General features: G+C 43.6%; 1 protein-coding gene across 1 annotated transcript; it reads right to left on the reverse strand.

Moving 5' to 3' along the window:
• Positions 1-300: 300 nt before the first annotated feature.
• cdk7 (cyclin-dependent kinase 7) lies at positions 301-4,835 on the reverse strand. The gene is made up of 12 exons (XM_068761071.1): positions 4,717-4,835; positions 4,319-4,378; positions 4,211-4,244; positions 4,061-4,128; positions 3,843-3,911; positions 2,786-2,896; positions 2,600-2,718; positions 2,402-2,501; positions 2,243-2,329; positions 2,001-2,150; positions 1,404-1,542; positions 301-720 (listed from the first exon to the last, which is right to left on the reverse strand). The coding sequence occupies exons 1-12, from the start codon at positions 4,792-4,794 to the stop codon at positions 689-691; spliced, it is 1,047 nt and encodes a 348-aa protein (XP_068617172.1). The 5' UTR covers positions 4,795-4,835; the 3' UTR covers positions 301-688.
• Positions 4,836-12,624: the final 7,789 nt, after the last annotated feature.

Genomic DNA, 12,624 nt, shown 5'->3' on the forward strand with positions numbered 1-12,624 from the left:
CTACAACCCCCAGTAGATAAATCCCGAGTGTTTCCGCAGACACTTTACAGTCATCAGGTGTAAAAGCACAGCGAACACTTCCGGCTTTCTTCTGTGAATTTCTAATCTAGCGGGGATATTTTCAGGAGTACACTACTACCACTACTACTACTTCTACAGAAGTTCTTCTTGATAAATTATGCATTATAATGCAGTTTCCTTTAAACTGCATTAAAAAGTAGTCAGTTTGCAGTCGCAGAAAATCTCTAAAGCCAAGACACATAAAAAAGAGGAAATGATCATTTATGCATATGCAACATTTATTCATTTTCCATACAAAAAAAGAGAAATAAATCAGGCTTGTTTGTTTGTTTGTTCTCATAGTTAAATAAATAGACATATTCCAAGAGGCTCTCAGCGCTTCAGCATTAATGAAATTAAGAAAGACCAGAGCCGACACATAATCGGATGTGGAATCCTGAGCACAGTAGCGCCTTAGAGATTTCAAGCGCAATTCTCTACTGAACGAAAGCTACAATCGCTAACATCTCCTGAAGTCAACCACTTCTTATTCTTTTTCCCCTTCATCCTTTGCTTTCAGAGTTTGTTTGTTTTCTTCTTCTTTCCAGCGTACAATCCGGAGCAAACCAGGACAGCTGACGGGCGTCGTGTGAGATGGACATCATCCGATTGGCTCGGTATCGTCTCATCAGAAAATTAGCTTCTTCTTCATCATTAAATCTGAAAATGACATTTAGACCATTGTTACAAACATTCTAAAATAACGTTTCAGCAAAATACACACAAATACAGCTGCACCACATATGCAAGTAAAATAAAACAAGCCTATAAAAGAGAAATCTGGCGACCACTGAAGTTTCCATCTACTTTAACTATGTGGAGAAGCTCTCTGTAATGTACTGGGCACACAGGATAGTGCATAGTCAACCCTTATATTTTCTAAACCACAGGAGGAGCTAGCAAAGCTCTGAACTTGCTACTAACGTAAACCATACCCTACCGCATTCCATGAAACACAAGCGTGTGTGTTCTGAATTGTAATTTCCTAAATTTCTAAATGCAGAAGAGGCAACACCTTCTGAATTACAAAGTTTAATTAATAGGTATTTTAGATTTGTGACTCTCATGTGTGTAAATATACAACATGCTATATGGAAGCTTGGCCAGTGCGTATGTGTAATATATATATATAAAGTGTTCAGCTGCTCTCAAAAAAGGCCTCAAACCTTTTGCCGTTTCCATTTTTTTGCTGCTAAAATCACAGCTTCTATGCATTTGAGTGTTTTCCTCTCATAATAATATCCGATCTGTATTACTTTGCTATGGACGTGGAACATGTTCACCATATAGACTTTGTGGATCATTGGATACACATATTGACTATGAGCTAGTGCGGTGATTACTTGTGTCCAGGCCATCGGTCTTCCTCTTGTGCCCAATTGTCTCCTTCTCCCTCAGAACGTCGATTGAACAGTTGGGCCGGGGGAGTTGGGGACCAGGAGTGGGAGCAGGTCGATTACTGAAGTACTTCGTCTTCAGAGCCTGGACAAAATGAAACAGGAATATAAACATGTCATTTATCTGTGGCCTACAAGCGTATCTCTTTCTTTAAACATAAGAAGTTGATGCATAAACTCATGAGATTCTCTCGCTTGTCTGACTATTCCTGACGTGTTTTTGTAGCATTCAAAAAATATCATTGCATTCATTACTGTAATGGAAATGCGTTAATTTAATCAGTTAGGCTTTCCTAAAAGACATGATGGCAATGCTTATCTTCCTATAGTATGATTCTATTTTACTATTTCAAATAAAAGCCTGCAAAAGAAAATAGAAAGTGTATCTTTCAAAACATGGACATAAATAGAAAACAAGTATTTTAACAGGCATCACTGAATGTAATTAAATATATGCTTTTACAGCTCAAGGGATGGTGGTCTTTTAGGCTTGCAGTCTTCAATCCCTGCACACAACGGGTCCTAGTGCTTTAGTGGCTTTACCTGTGAAGCTGTGGTCCTCGCCAAGGGGTTAAAGGTGAAGAGGCCTTGCAGCAGCTCTAGTAAGTCGTCCCCAGCAGCACTAAATATATGTTCCAGAGGAGTTCCCGGAAATGTCTTGAAGCACACGTAGTCTGGTAGACTTGTCAATCCCTGTAGAGACATTGAACAAATAAATGCATGCAACAACTCTCACATTCGATCAATGTAAAGACAAACAGCACTGCGAACAGTCAGATACCAACGGGCCATGTTTCTTCTGTAGCTGTTCCAAGAGCCTCAAAGATCTTCGTTAGCTGGTCAAGATCCGAGTCTCCTGCAAGGAATGGAATCTGCAGCAGAAAACAGAGATAATAAACTAACGCCATCACTGGTTACATGTATGTTTTGTGATGTTTGTGTACCCGAAGGAGCAACTCTGCCAGGATACACCCCACTGCCCACATGTCAACACCCACGCCGTACATCCTGGCACCAAACAAGAGCTCTGGAGAGCGGTACCACCTAGGAAAAAGATCAATAACAAAAGTACATTCAACTATATTAAGAAAATTCGTCACAAAAGAATGTATTTAAAGTGAATTTGGATTAAAAACACAGACCTGGTAACAACTTGATGTGTGTAGACTCTGTTGGGGCTGCCAAATGCTTTGGCCAATCCAAAATCAGCCAACTTCAACACTCCATTACCGTCTAACAGCAGGTTATTGGGCTTCAGATCCTGAAGAGAGCAACGTGCATTTTGATGACAGTGTGTAAGCGTCTGTGTGGAGTTTAAGCGTTGTTACCCTGTGTAGGACCCAGTGCTGATGCATAAACTCTAATCCCTGTAGAGTCATCAGGATGTAGGCTTTGATGTTGGCTGGAGTCAGAACCAGACTGGTGTCTTTGATGATCACCTTAAAAAAAGAACAAAAAACAAGGTGGATTAAGTGAACCTGGAAACCAGAAAACTAATCAACTTTATTTTTACATAACTGTTGGATAATAAATTCTAAATTAAATCATATTTCAGACCTGGGACGTGTTTCTTTAAAGACTTGCACACCAGTGGAAACGAGATAGACAAAACAGTTCAAATTCCTTCTCTAATACAAAAGCTGTGATTTTCGTCAGTTCTTAAAATAGTGACGTCTATAAGTTTCTCCTGTTTGTGGAAATAAAAACACTGAACATCTGTTGCCATTAAGCACATAAAGCAAACCTGTGCAAATGGCCTAACCACAGTCTTGCAGCCCTAGAAATGAGCTGAGAGTCATATTTCATCCTGATGTCTATCTGCTGCCTCTAAGCTGCAAATTGCATCAAATCACCGCAAGAGGCAGGAGCAGAGTGGTATTGATTTTTTCAAAGTGTTCTTATCTTGTTTTGCATTGTTCTAATGGAGACTGATGTATTGGTGGTGGGCGCCCATCTGGAGCCTTGCAAGTTAAAATAAACCAGAGAACAGAAAGTCTTTAGTGACCTTGTAGAACCCTTAATGGGTAGATGCGAGCATTCCTGCGCATCTTTGTCATCATCACAACTGTTTTCTGTGCTACTCTGTGTGTCATCTGGCTTCATGCCTCTCAATCATTTTTTGACATTCACAATAAAGGCAGCTGAACAAACAATACAAATATAACTCTCATTTTCTCATAAAGTTTAAGTAGCTAGCTGTCAAAAATGACAACAACACAACACTTTGTGATCTCCATGAGGAAAATATATAAAGAATATATAAAGAAAACATCTGCAGACACTCATTTCTCATTCACTGCTAAATCTTCCTGCCTACAATAAAAACCCAATTTTCAAATACACCAACTCAGAAATTTTATTTTTTAATGAATGAAATTATCTGACCTCAAGATCTGTTTCCATGTAATCAAACACCAGGCTGATGTTAGATTTATGTCCAAACGCATCCAGCAGCTACAAACAGAAATCAGGCAGAATGTTAATGTTGAACTTTAACTGGGAGAATAATTATAATGCTCAAAGATAATTATTTTTCTCTATCACTAGCATGTATCAGTGAAGTGAATTTTTAAATATTTTTTACATAATAAATATTTACTTACACCAATGATGTTTGAATGATGCAGTTCCTGAAGCAGTTTGATCTCTCGAAGAGCAGTCCTATTAATACCTTTTGATAAGAATATAAGACATGTCACTAGCATTGGCAGTGAACTGTATTTGTGATGCTACCGATAAGAGTCATCATTTACCATCTTTAGCCTCAGTTCTGTGACCAACCTTAATCTGCCAAAAAAGGGAATAAAGGTTAAAGCATACAGGTGCTAACAAAAGTCTTTGTTTAAGCTAATATCTTGTACCTTTTTAATGGCAACTATGGTGTCAGTCGTTTTATCCCTGGCTTTGTACACTGTGGCAAACTGAAGAAAGGGAAGGAAGCATTTTAAAAAATCAAGAAACGAAACCCCCTAATTAATTTGACACTTCTATGAGCAGCAACAGCATGAAGCGACAAGGCTTTGTTGACGTTAGCAACCTAATAGCAAGCTAACTAAGTGTAAAGCTAACGCTGGTTATCTCGCTATTAGGTTGCTAACGTCAACAAAGCAAGCTAGCGCTGGTTAGCTCGCTATTAGGTTGCTAACGTCAACAAAGCAAGCTAACGCTGGTTAGCTCGCTATTAGGCTACCCTTATAAATAATCACAATGAGTCGGGGAGGGAACGTGAACGGGCACCCCTGATGCTCGTCTCACCCACCTGACCCTCTCCGAGGAAATCTAGTTTCTCGTATCGTTTGGATCTTGATTTTACATCCGCTGACATGTTTGCCGGCATCAAGATATCGATGATCAACTCTCATCAGAAGGCACTTCCTACTTTGTTAAAGGTCTTCAAATAGAGTTTCCGGGTTACGGAGAGTTTAACATTGAGCAACACCGCCACCTGGCGGTTCCACTGGTCTAGCACCGAGAGCACAAAATAAATACAGACTTCAGGAAGACACAGGCAGAACATGCAAACTCTTACTACTGTGACGTTTCGGTAACAAAGAGATTTAAATAATTTTATATTAAATATTTTATTGTCAGTTTTAAAAGGGATTTATTTTCTTATTCTCACAAAGCATGGGACTATCCTGTTGATAATTAAAAACACTACTGCCAATCACTTACTATAAATAGATTTATATTATATTATATTATATTATATTATATTATATTAAAAATGTACTGTATATCATACACACAAGAAAGTCAAGTCTTATCTGGTCTTCTGTCCCTGAGAAATCTTCAATTCCAGTAACATTTCAAAAGTCATGATGCAACATACAATACAGCCAGGACCCGGATTGCCTCCTTTCTTGCTTTCTTTCTTCTTTCTCCCTTTATTTATTTATTTATTCTTGGGAGCCTCTTCTGTCAGTCAGGTTTTGTGATTCATGCACCACTGAACACATCTCTACAACCCATCTCCATAAACAGTAGATACCCTCACATCCCACAGGATTAGGCATGGCTTCTCTTCTTTGACCCTCCCTGGCTCTTATGCACACACACACACACACACACAAGCTCTTTTCCCCTCTTCACTTACTTTCCTTTTCATGTTAAGTTTGACAAGAGGAGTGTGAAGGATCAGCAGGCCTAATACAAGTCTTATTATCTCTCCCCGCCCCCCCGCCCCATATGCATGCACATTCATATCCTGACAGCTCACAGATGTGACTGACAGAAACAAGAAAAGAGAAGAGAAGAAAAGAGAAGAGAAGAGAAGAGAAGAGAAGAGAAGAGAAGAGACTAGCAGCAGTCTCGACCTTTAGGGACATACAGGTAGAATATAAGCGTAGAGCGTCGGACATAACTCAGCATCACTCGCTCTAAAACAAATGTGACACATTGATGTCCGCCTCCATTCCTGATATGATTTGAAGCCATTCTTTGTGCTCGTTCGCCCCAGTCTCTCTCCGAGGCCACGCCGGCTGAGTTATGGACACATAAATGAATCTGGTGGCGTTTATAGAGTTTGTCACAGTAAATCTAACGACCACACGTTAGCCTTGCTATCACTACTGCAGATAGCGTGGGTAACATCATGCACAATAATGCTCTCTGGTTCTGGGCCGCATTAGTAGAGGGCAATGCTCCACTGAGCCGGTGTGTGTGTGTCTGTTTGACGGGCAGAAGGGGAGTGAAGCCACAAGGCTGTTTGTCAAACTCATAGGAAGTGGGTGTTGTTGAGCGAGGACGTGTCACACGACCACATCCTGCCGCTGGGAAGCAGCTTCAGATGGGGCAGTGTTCACACAATGTACAGTAAACAACAAATGCATGTCTTTTTCTGTGTGCGTCTGTTTTTGTATGTGGAATGTGGTCATCACCAAATTCATCACTTGACTGACTAATTGTAAAGTTAAGACCATCTGCAATAATCTCCCCAGAGAGCGGATGGGGCCATTCAGTCTTTGAAGATGTTCTTTCATTGCATCAATCTCGCCTGTGCACCCCCCCCCCCCCCCCCCCCCCCCCCATGACAAGCACACATTGTGTTACGCACACTAATAGGCAATTAGATTTGTTTGTTCCACCCCCCCAAAAAACCATGCATGTGAGATCAAAATACAGAAAACATTATTCAACCAGAGGGCATCAAGGCAGTAACATTTGGAAGGGTTTGTGGAACGGTTTATTCATGTGTGTGTTGTAAAATTAGAAATCCAACTGACAAAAAAGATCCGAGCGCACAATGCTAAAATAATAATAATAAAAATAAACAAAATCCTGATCCAGCTCAAAATTTTAAGGATGGAAATTCTAGGATGCTTTAGGGTCCACTTCATGCTCATCTGTCCATCAGAGCGTTTTGTATTCCTGCTAACATCGAACCAAACAGGCCAATGAATGTGTGAATGAATCAGCGCTGAATCAAACGCTTGGATGTTTCTGTCTTCCTTTAACTCTCATGGTCTCTGGGGAAGTGGGAACATTCCATCACTAAGTTTTCCTCTTTGTTTTGTTTCTGACTCTCACAGATCGCCAAATACACACATATACACACGCATGCACTCAACACACACACACACACACACACACACACACACACCAATGCAGCTGTGTCTAACCACATGCACAGTTATAACACAACAGGATGTTGTCGGGTGGATGTTCGAGGTTCGAGGTGAGCGTTAACACGGCCTACGACAAGCAATATGTTTCTGCAAACTATTAATTTTTGTCGTCCTTCAACATGCTGCAAGTTCTCATCATATCTTTCTGATGCTTTCCATGCTTTGTGAGAATAAGCAAATAAATCTGAAGCATCGGTGTGCAACCTGACGACTTCACTGGACAGCTCGACTCATACAAAGACAGCGTTATGATAATGTCCCTATAAGTAACGGGGGGGGGGGGGGGGATAGCTCTACATGCAGACAGAGCCAGCAGGGAGTCCACAGTCAACTGCATTTAGGGATGTCTTTGTTGTTGTCGCCTCTCCCATCTGCATTGTTGTTGTTTTGTTCTGCCGCATCTGGGCTCAGACATCGTTACCAACCCTCCTCACAAGAATCTCTGCTGCCGCCCCAAATGAAGACCAAAGTCTTACAACGACTCAGACTCTCCAGCTGCTCGTGTCTGTCTGCCATTGCATATGCGAGTAGCGGCTTGAGCAGCTCTGCCCTGATTGCAGCCTATAGTGTTCAGTTTTCACATTGTGTATTTATAACATGCAAAAAGATCGACGTGACGTGTGTCTCAGGAGGGAGTCAAACCGAGGTGTGTGTGATAGTGCAAGGAAAAACGCAGCGGACTGGGGGGGGGGCTCAAGCCAGCCGGTTGTCTTTTGGAAGACAAATGAGGGAGAGGAGGTGAAGATAGCCCCAGTGGCGTGCTAAGCTAGATGTCATTTGGCTCATTAACCCCGCCAGATCGCTCAGGTCTCAGTAATCAACCTCGTCACATGTCCCATTAGCGTCTCGCTCCATCAGCCTGCACATCTGCATCCGCATCTGCATCTGCATCTGAAGCACACGCCATCAAACTCACCTGCATGCTCTCAACACATCGCTTAGAATGAAAACACACACACACACACCTCCCCCCACCCATTACCCATAAGTCCCAGGGGTCTCTCGGCGCTGATGAACCCTCTACTGCCCCGTGAGATTAGTGGACTCCTTGAGAAAAGCCCTTCATTGATTGAGCGTGAGTCTCCCGCTTGCAATGTCAGCTCAAGGTTACCACACTGACTCTGTCTTTCCCAGTGCTTTGTTATGAGCATCAGTGTTATTACTCCAGCTCTGCTGACACCCCCCCCGCTTCTATTATTCATTAGGATAGAAAAAATATTATTGACAGCGGCTTTCATAGTCTCTCTTTTATTCCTCTTGCTTTTTCCTTCCCTCCAGTTGCCCGACTGAAAACATTCATTCATTGTTAAACAGCTCTTCCTCCACCCTCCACCCTTCACCTCTCGTGTAGGAAACGGTGGCACATGAAGCTTTATCGAAGCGGTTTGAATGAGCTTCACTTTTTTTTAGTATTGCCAAAGCGGCGCAGGGAAGCAATGACTTTGTGTCCCACGTAGGGCAAAAGGCGAGGCCAGATGAAGACACGGGGCCGCTCCGATTCTGGGACATGCAGTTGGATGAACGGCTGGATCGTTTTACGTTGAACCTGACGGACATGAACGATGCGCAGAGATCATTCCAGCAGGAACGTTGCCCTGCACCGTTGTCTCGTTCCTCCCCGTCATAATTCAATATTTACAGTTTAAGCTGGGAAACTGCTCCCTCTTGGCTGCTGCCTGTGTCTTGTATCCATGGCAACAGAGTTGAGAACAGTGTGCTGTCTGTGTTTATATGTGTGTGTGTGTGTGTGTGTATGCGCATGTGTGTCTGTGTGTAATGTTTACTGATACACTGCAATTGATTGGCTGTTGGGGAGCAGCTGTTGACCCCTCGCTCTCTGGGGTCCCTTTGTATTCTTGCACACATCCCGAATCAATAGACACACACTAATCTCAACACGTGCACACACACACACACACACACACATGCACACAGCAGTTTACTATTCTGCATATGTGACATCTGGGAATTTATTTAATCTCTTTTACACTAAAGCCATTTTTAATGAAGAATGATGTCATTTGGATATTTTTTACTGTTATTATCTCAACGATTTGGTCCTCATAACGATAAAATGGACGCAAACCAAACACACACATGCAATAATGAAACTCCAGTGAACAGCGGTTCCTTTGCACACTTAGGCCATAGTTTATTCAGAAACACAAAAGCCCCAAATCTCAGGCTTAATCTCCTGCTGGTGTTGTCGATTGAGACAACTTCATTGGTAACCTATAATCTTGCTGCTCTCTCTGATTCGCTGTCTAACTATTCCACCCAGTGCAAGTTCACCATCTTCATCTTTCCATCAGTCTCAGCAGAGTCATCAGCCACCACCACCGCCACCAGTGTCCGAATTCAACCGCTGGGTATCTACTGTGTTTTGTTGCTTCTCAGAGACAATGACCTTTCCGAATTAAATGATCTTTGCTTCAACTGATAAAAGCGTTGCCAATGAAAAGGAGACTCTCGACACGATCATGCTAATCCACAAAAGCTCACGCACCTAAAACACGTTTGGGAATGGCGACAATCTAAAACAGTGAAAAGAAACGTCACCCAAGGTGGAAGGTTTTTAACGGCAAGTTTGAAACTGTGCTGAGTGTTTAGCGTCCGGCTAATGAAACACCTCCCATTGGGTTGCCCACACACACACACACACACACACATCTAGGGATGAGTAACAGCAAGTAACTGTGGGGCATCGAGACAGAAAGGTCAGCTCACATCATCTGCATTGCATGTTAATGTTAAACGATGTTTTCAACACAACGAAGGCCAATGTTTGTGTGGGAGCACAACATAAACACAACTTCTCATTACGATGAATGAAAGGAACAAATGTGGGACGTTCAGGGTTGGTGGATGTGGTTTTTCCACTGTTCTGCTATCTGACATATTAAGGGGAAATCACTGGTATACACAGAGAGAGAGAGAGAGATCTACACTTTAATCTATTAAGAAAATGGTGAGAAACGTTATTTACAGTTTAGCCTATACGTTTGCGAAATGCTTCATGTCAGAACTTCACCGAGGTCGTGAGACCGAGCAGGTGATCAAATCTGTGACTTCAGCGGTGACTCAGCAGAGGCTTACATTTCTGTCTGTTGGAGTGGAAGAAAGCAGAACTGCTGGATTCTTTTTAGATTTCAAATCTATTCCCTCTGAACTGAAACAAAACAGCTGCTAGGTTGTTTATAGTTTGTTTTTTTTTGACTATAGGGTTGTCTTACAATAATTTGTGTTCTTCCATGTTTTATTTGAACAGGACTCAGAGCAGAGCATCATATTAATTACACTTCTCTGTTAAATAAGAACAATTAGAAATAAATAAAAGTCTGTGTTGTATGTTTAGCGCCTGTTTGTTGTTGTTGTGTAATAGAAATATAAATATTTTTACAGTTTAAAAACACTGCATTAACCAGTGTCTTTCACTTATTGCTCATACTTTGTATTTGTCTAACACAAACTAAACTCCCCAGACATCAAACTTGTGTTTGCAAAGCTCGACCCCTGTCTGATATCATTTTAGGGAAACTAAACCGGGGGAAAAAGTGCCAAATATCAAACAACGAGCCATTTGCAGCGCGCCACAGCCCCGCGGACGTGGGCTATGGGAACCTAAAGATGGGCTACCAGCGGAGACGCGTTGCGCGTTGCGCGTTACGCGTGTGCGCTGCCAGGTGGAGGCGATGTCGCTCCTCCTCTTCCCTCCTCTCTCCTCTGCGCTGCTCCGGTGGAGCTTTCAGTCTGCTGGGTGAGATCATTAGCAGACACCGGGCTCCGGGACCTGACATCCACCGATCGAGAGAGAGAGAGAGAGCGAGAGAGAGAGCGAGAGAGAGAGAGAGCGCACTCTGATCCGACGTGAACCGGCGAGGGAACGCGACCCAGATCTCCTGCGTCGGGCTCCCCGGTCTCCTGAACGCGGTGTCGTTGCTGACGTTCTCCCGCTGGAGTCGTGCTCGTCGTCGGACTTCGGGCTCGCTTGGACTGCGGTTTTAGTCCGTACCCCCCCCCCCCCCCCACCCCCTCATTCCTTACCGACCGACTTGCGCGGGATCTCGGCGGCGTGCAGCTCCCCGGAGCCTGCAAAGACGCGTCTCTGCAAGCCGCCGCGGCTTTTTACCTCCAATCGGGCCAGACCCGACAAAGACCTGCTTTCTGAGGACCTGAACAGTTTCCCTTTGGATTTTTATTTTATTTTTTTTACATTTTTTCTTTAAAGCCTGTGCTGTTTCCTCGCGTCTGTCATCAGTTCGGCTGCAAATCCCCCCCCCCACCACCACCACCACCTCTCTCTCTCCCTCTTCTCTTTCCAAAGCACCGTTGACGCCATTTTCCTCGGGGTTTTCTGTCAAAAAAAAAAAAAAAAAATATTGACATAAATCTGTCAGCGTTTGACAGCTCCCCGGGAGGCTGTCAGCTCATCCGCCGCCCGCGTAAAGCGCGTCTAACGGGATTGTAAATGATCCTGATAAAAATATTGACACGTTCGAGCCGAGTGCGGGACAACATCAGACATGGGTAAGTAGCCCCCGCTTGACCGGCCTCATTCCACACCTGGATATACCTCTGCGTTTATATATATAGAGATTTAACTTTAAATCATGATTGGCTCTGTGTCTGCTTTGTTAAAATGTTACCTCAATAGTTTTTGGTCTTTCCTGTTATCTGTTCATAGATGTCATGAAATATGTGCCATTAAACCGCCTTAAACAACGCTGCACCGTTATTACCGTGTAATAACTTGGTAATTAGCGGAAGTAAGCTCAAGGGGACGACTGGATGAAGGTGTCCTACACTGACCGAGGGGGCAGCTCGTCCCTCTCCTGTTCACACGCCACTCCAGATGTTTCTTCCTGCTGTATCCTCCATCACGTAGGACACAGCCCTGTGACACGCTGCAAGCGGTCGTCAGCCTCTCTTCATGTCTGACAGGAGTCGTTTCACGCTCAGAAGTCATGCTCGACGGGTTTCGGGTTCTTCTGGGTTGAGTTAGAGACGCATGGCGAGTTAAAGCATCGGCACAAGACGTGCCAAGCGTGCACGGGAAACGTCGCTTCAGTTGGCGGAAGTCATCGTTTCATTAATCAATGGCTCCATCGGTCTCCGTTGGGCGTCAGATGCAATGTGGACGAAACCGATTGTGATGGCGAGGCCGCGGGTGGGGATGGGGGGGGGGGGTGGAAGTCAATGGCAGTAAGCCACTATTATTTTAGCAGCCTCCAGAAAGGTAGGTCAGTCAGATAGCTCAACATCAGGAGGGAAAAAAGCCTGGACGACTTTGGGAAAGAGTGGAAGGTCGGTCTCTGGAATACACGGGAATGATGGTGCGGAAATAAAAACACAGTAACGGAAGAAGTGAGGCTGAGAAAACTTCGAAGTGGAGGCGATAACGGCGGCGGTCCTGGTTTCGATGGACCCATCGGTCTTGTCTTGTCTTGCAGGTTCTGGGAGCTGAAACCGGCAGGCGGCGGTTTTCTGTTGCGTAAAACGTACGAAGCAGGGTATTAAGACCCCCTCTTAGGTATAAATAC

This window comes from Brachionichthys hirsutus, chromosome 4 (genome assembly GCF_040956055.1).
Source record: "Brachionichthys hirsutus isolate HB-005 chromosome 4, CSIRO-AGI_Bhir_v1, whole genome shotgun sequence".
In the NCBI taxonomy this organism is placed as follows: Eukaryota; Metazoa; Chordata; class Actinopteri; order Lophiiformes; family Brachionichthyidae; genus Brachionichthys; species Brachionichthys hirsutus.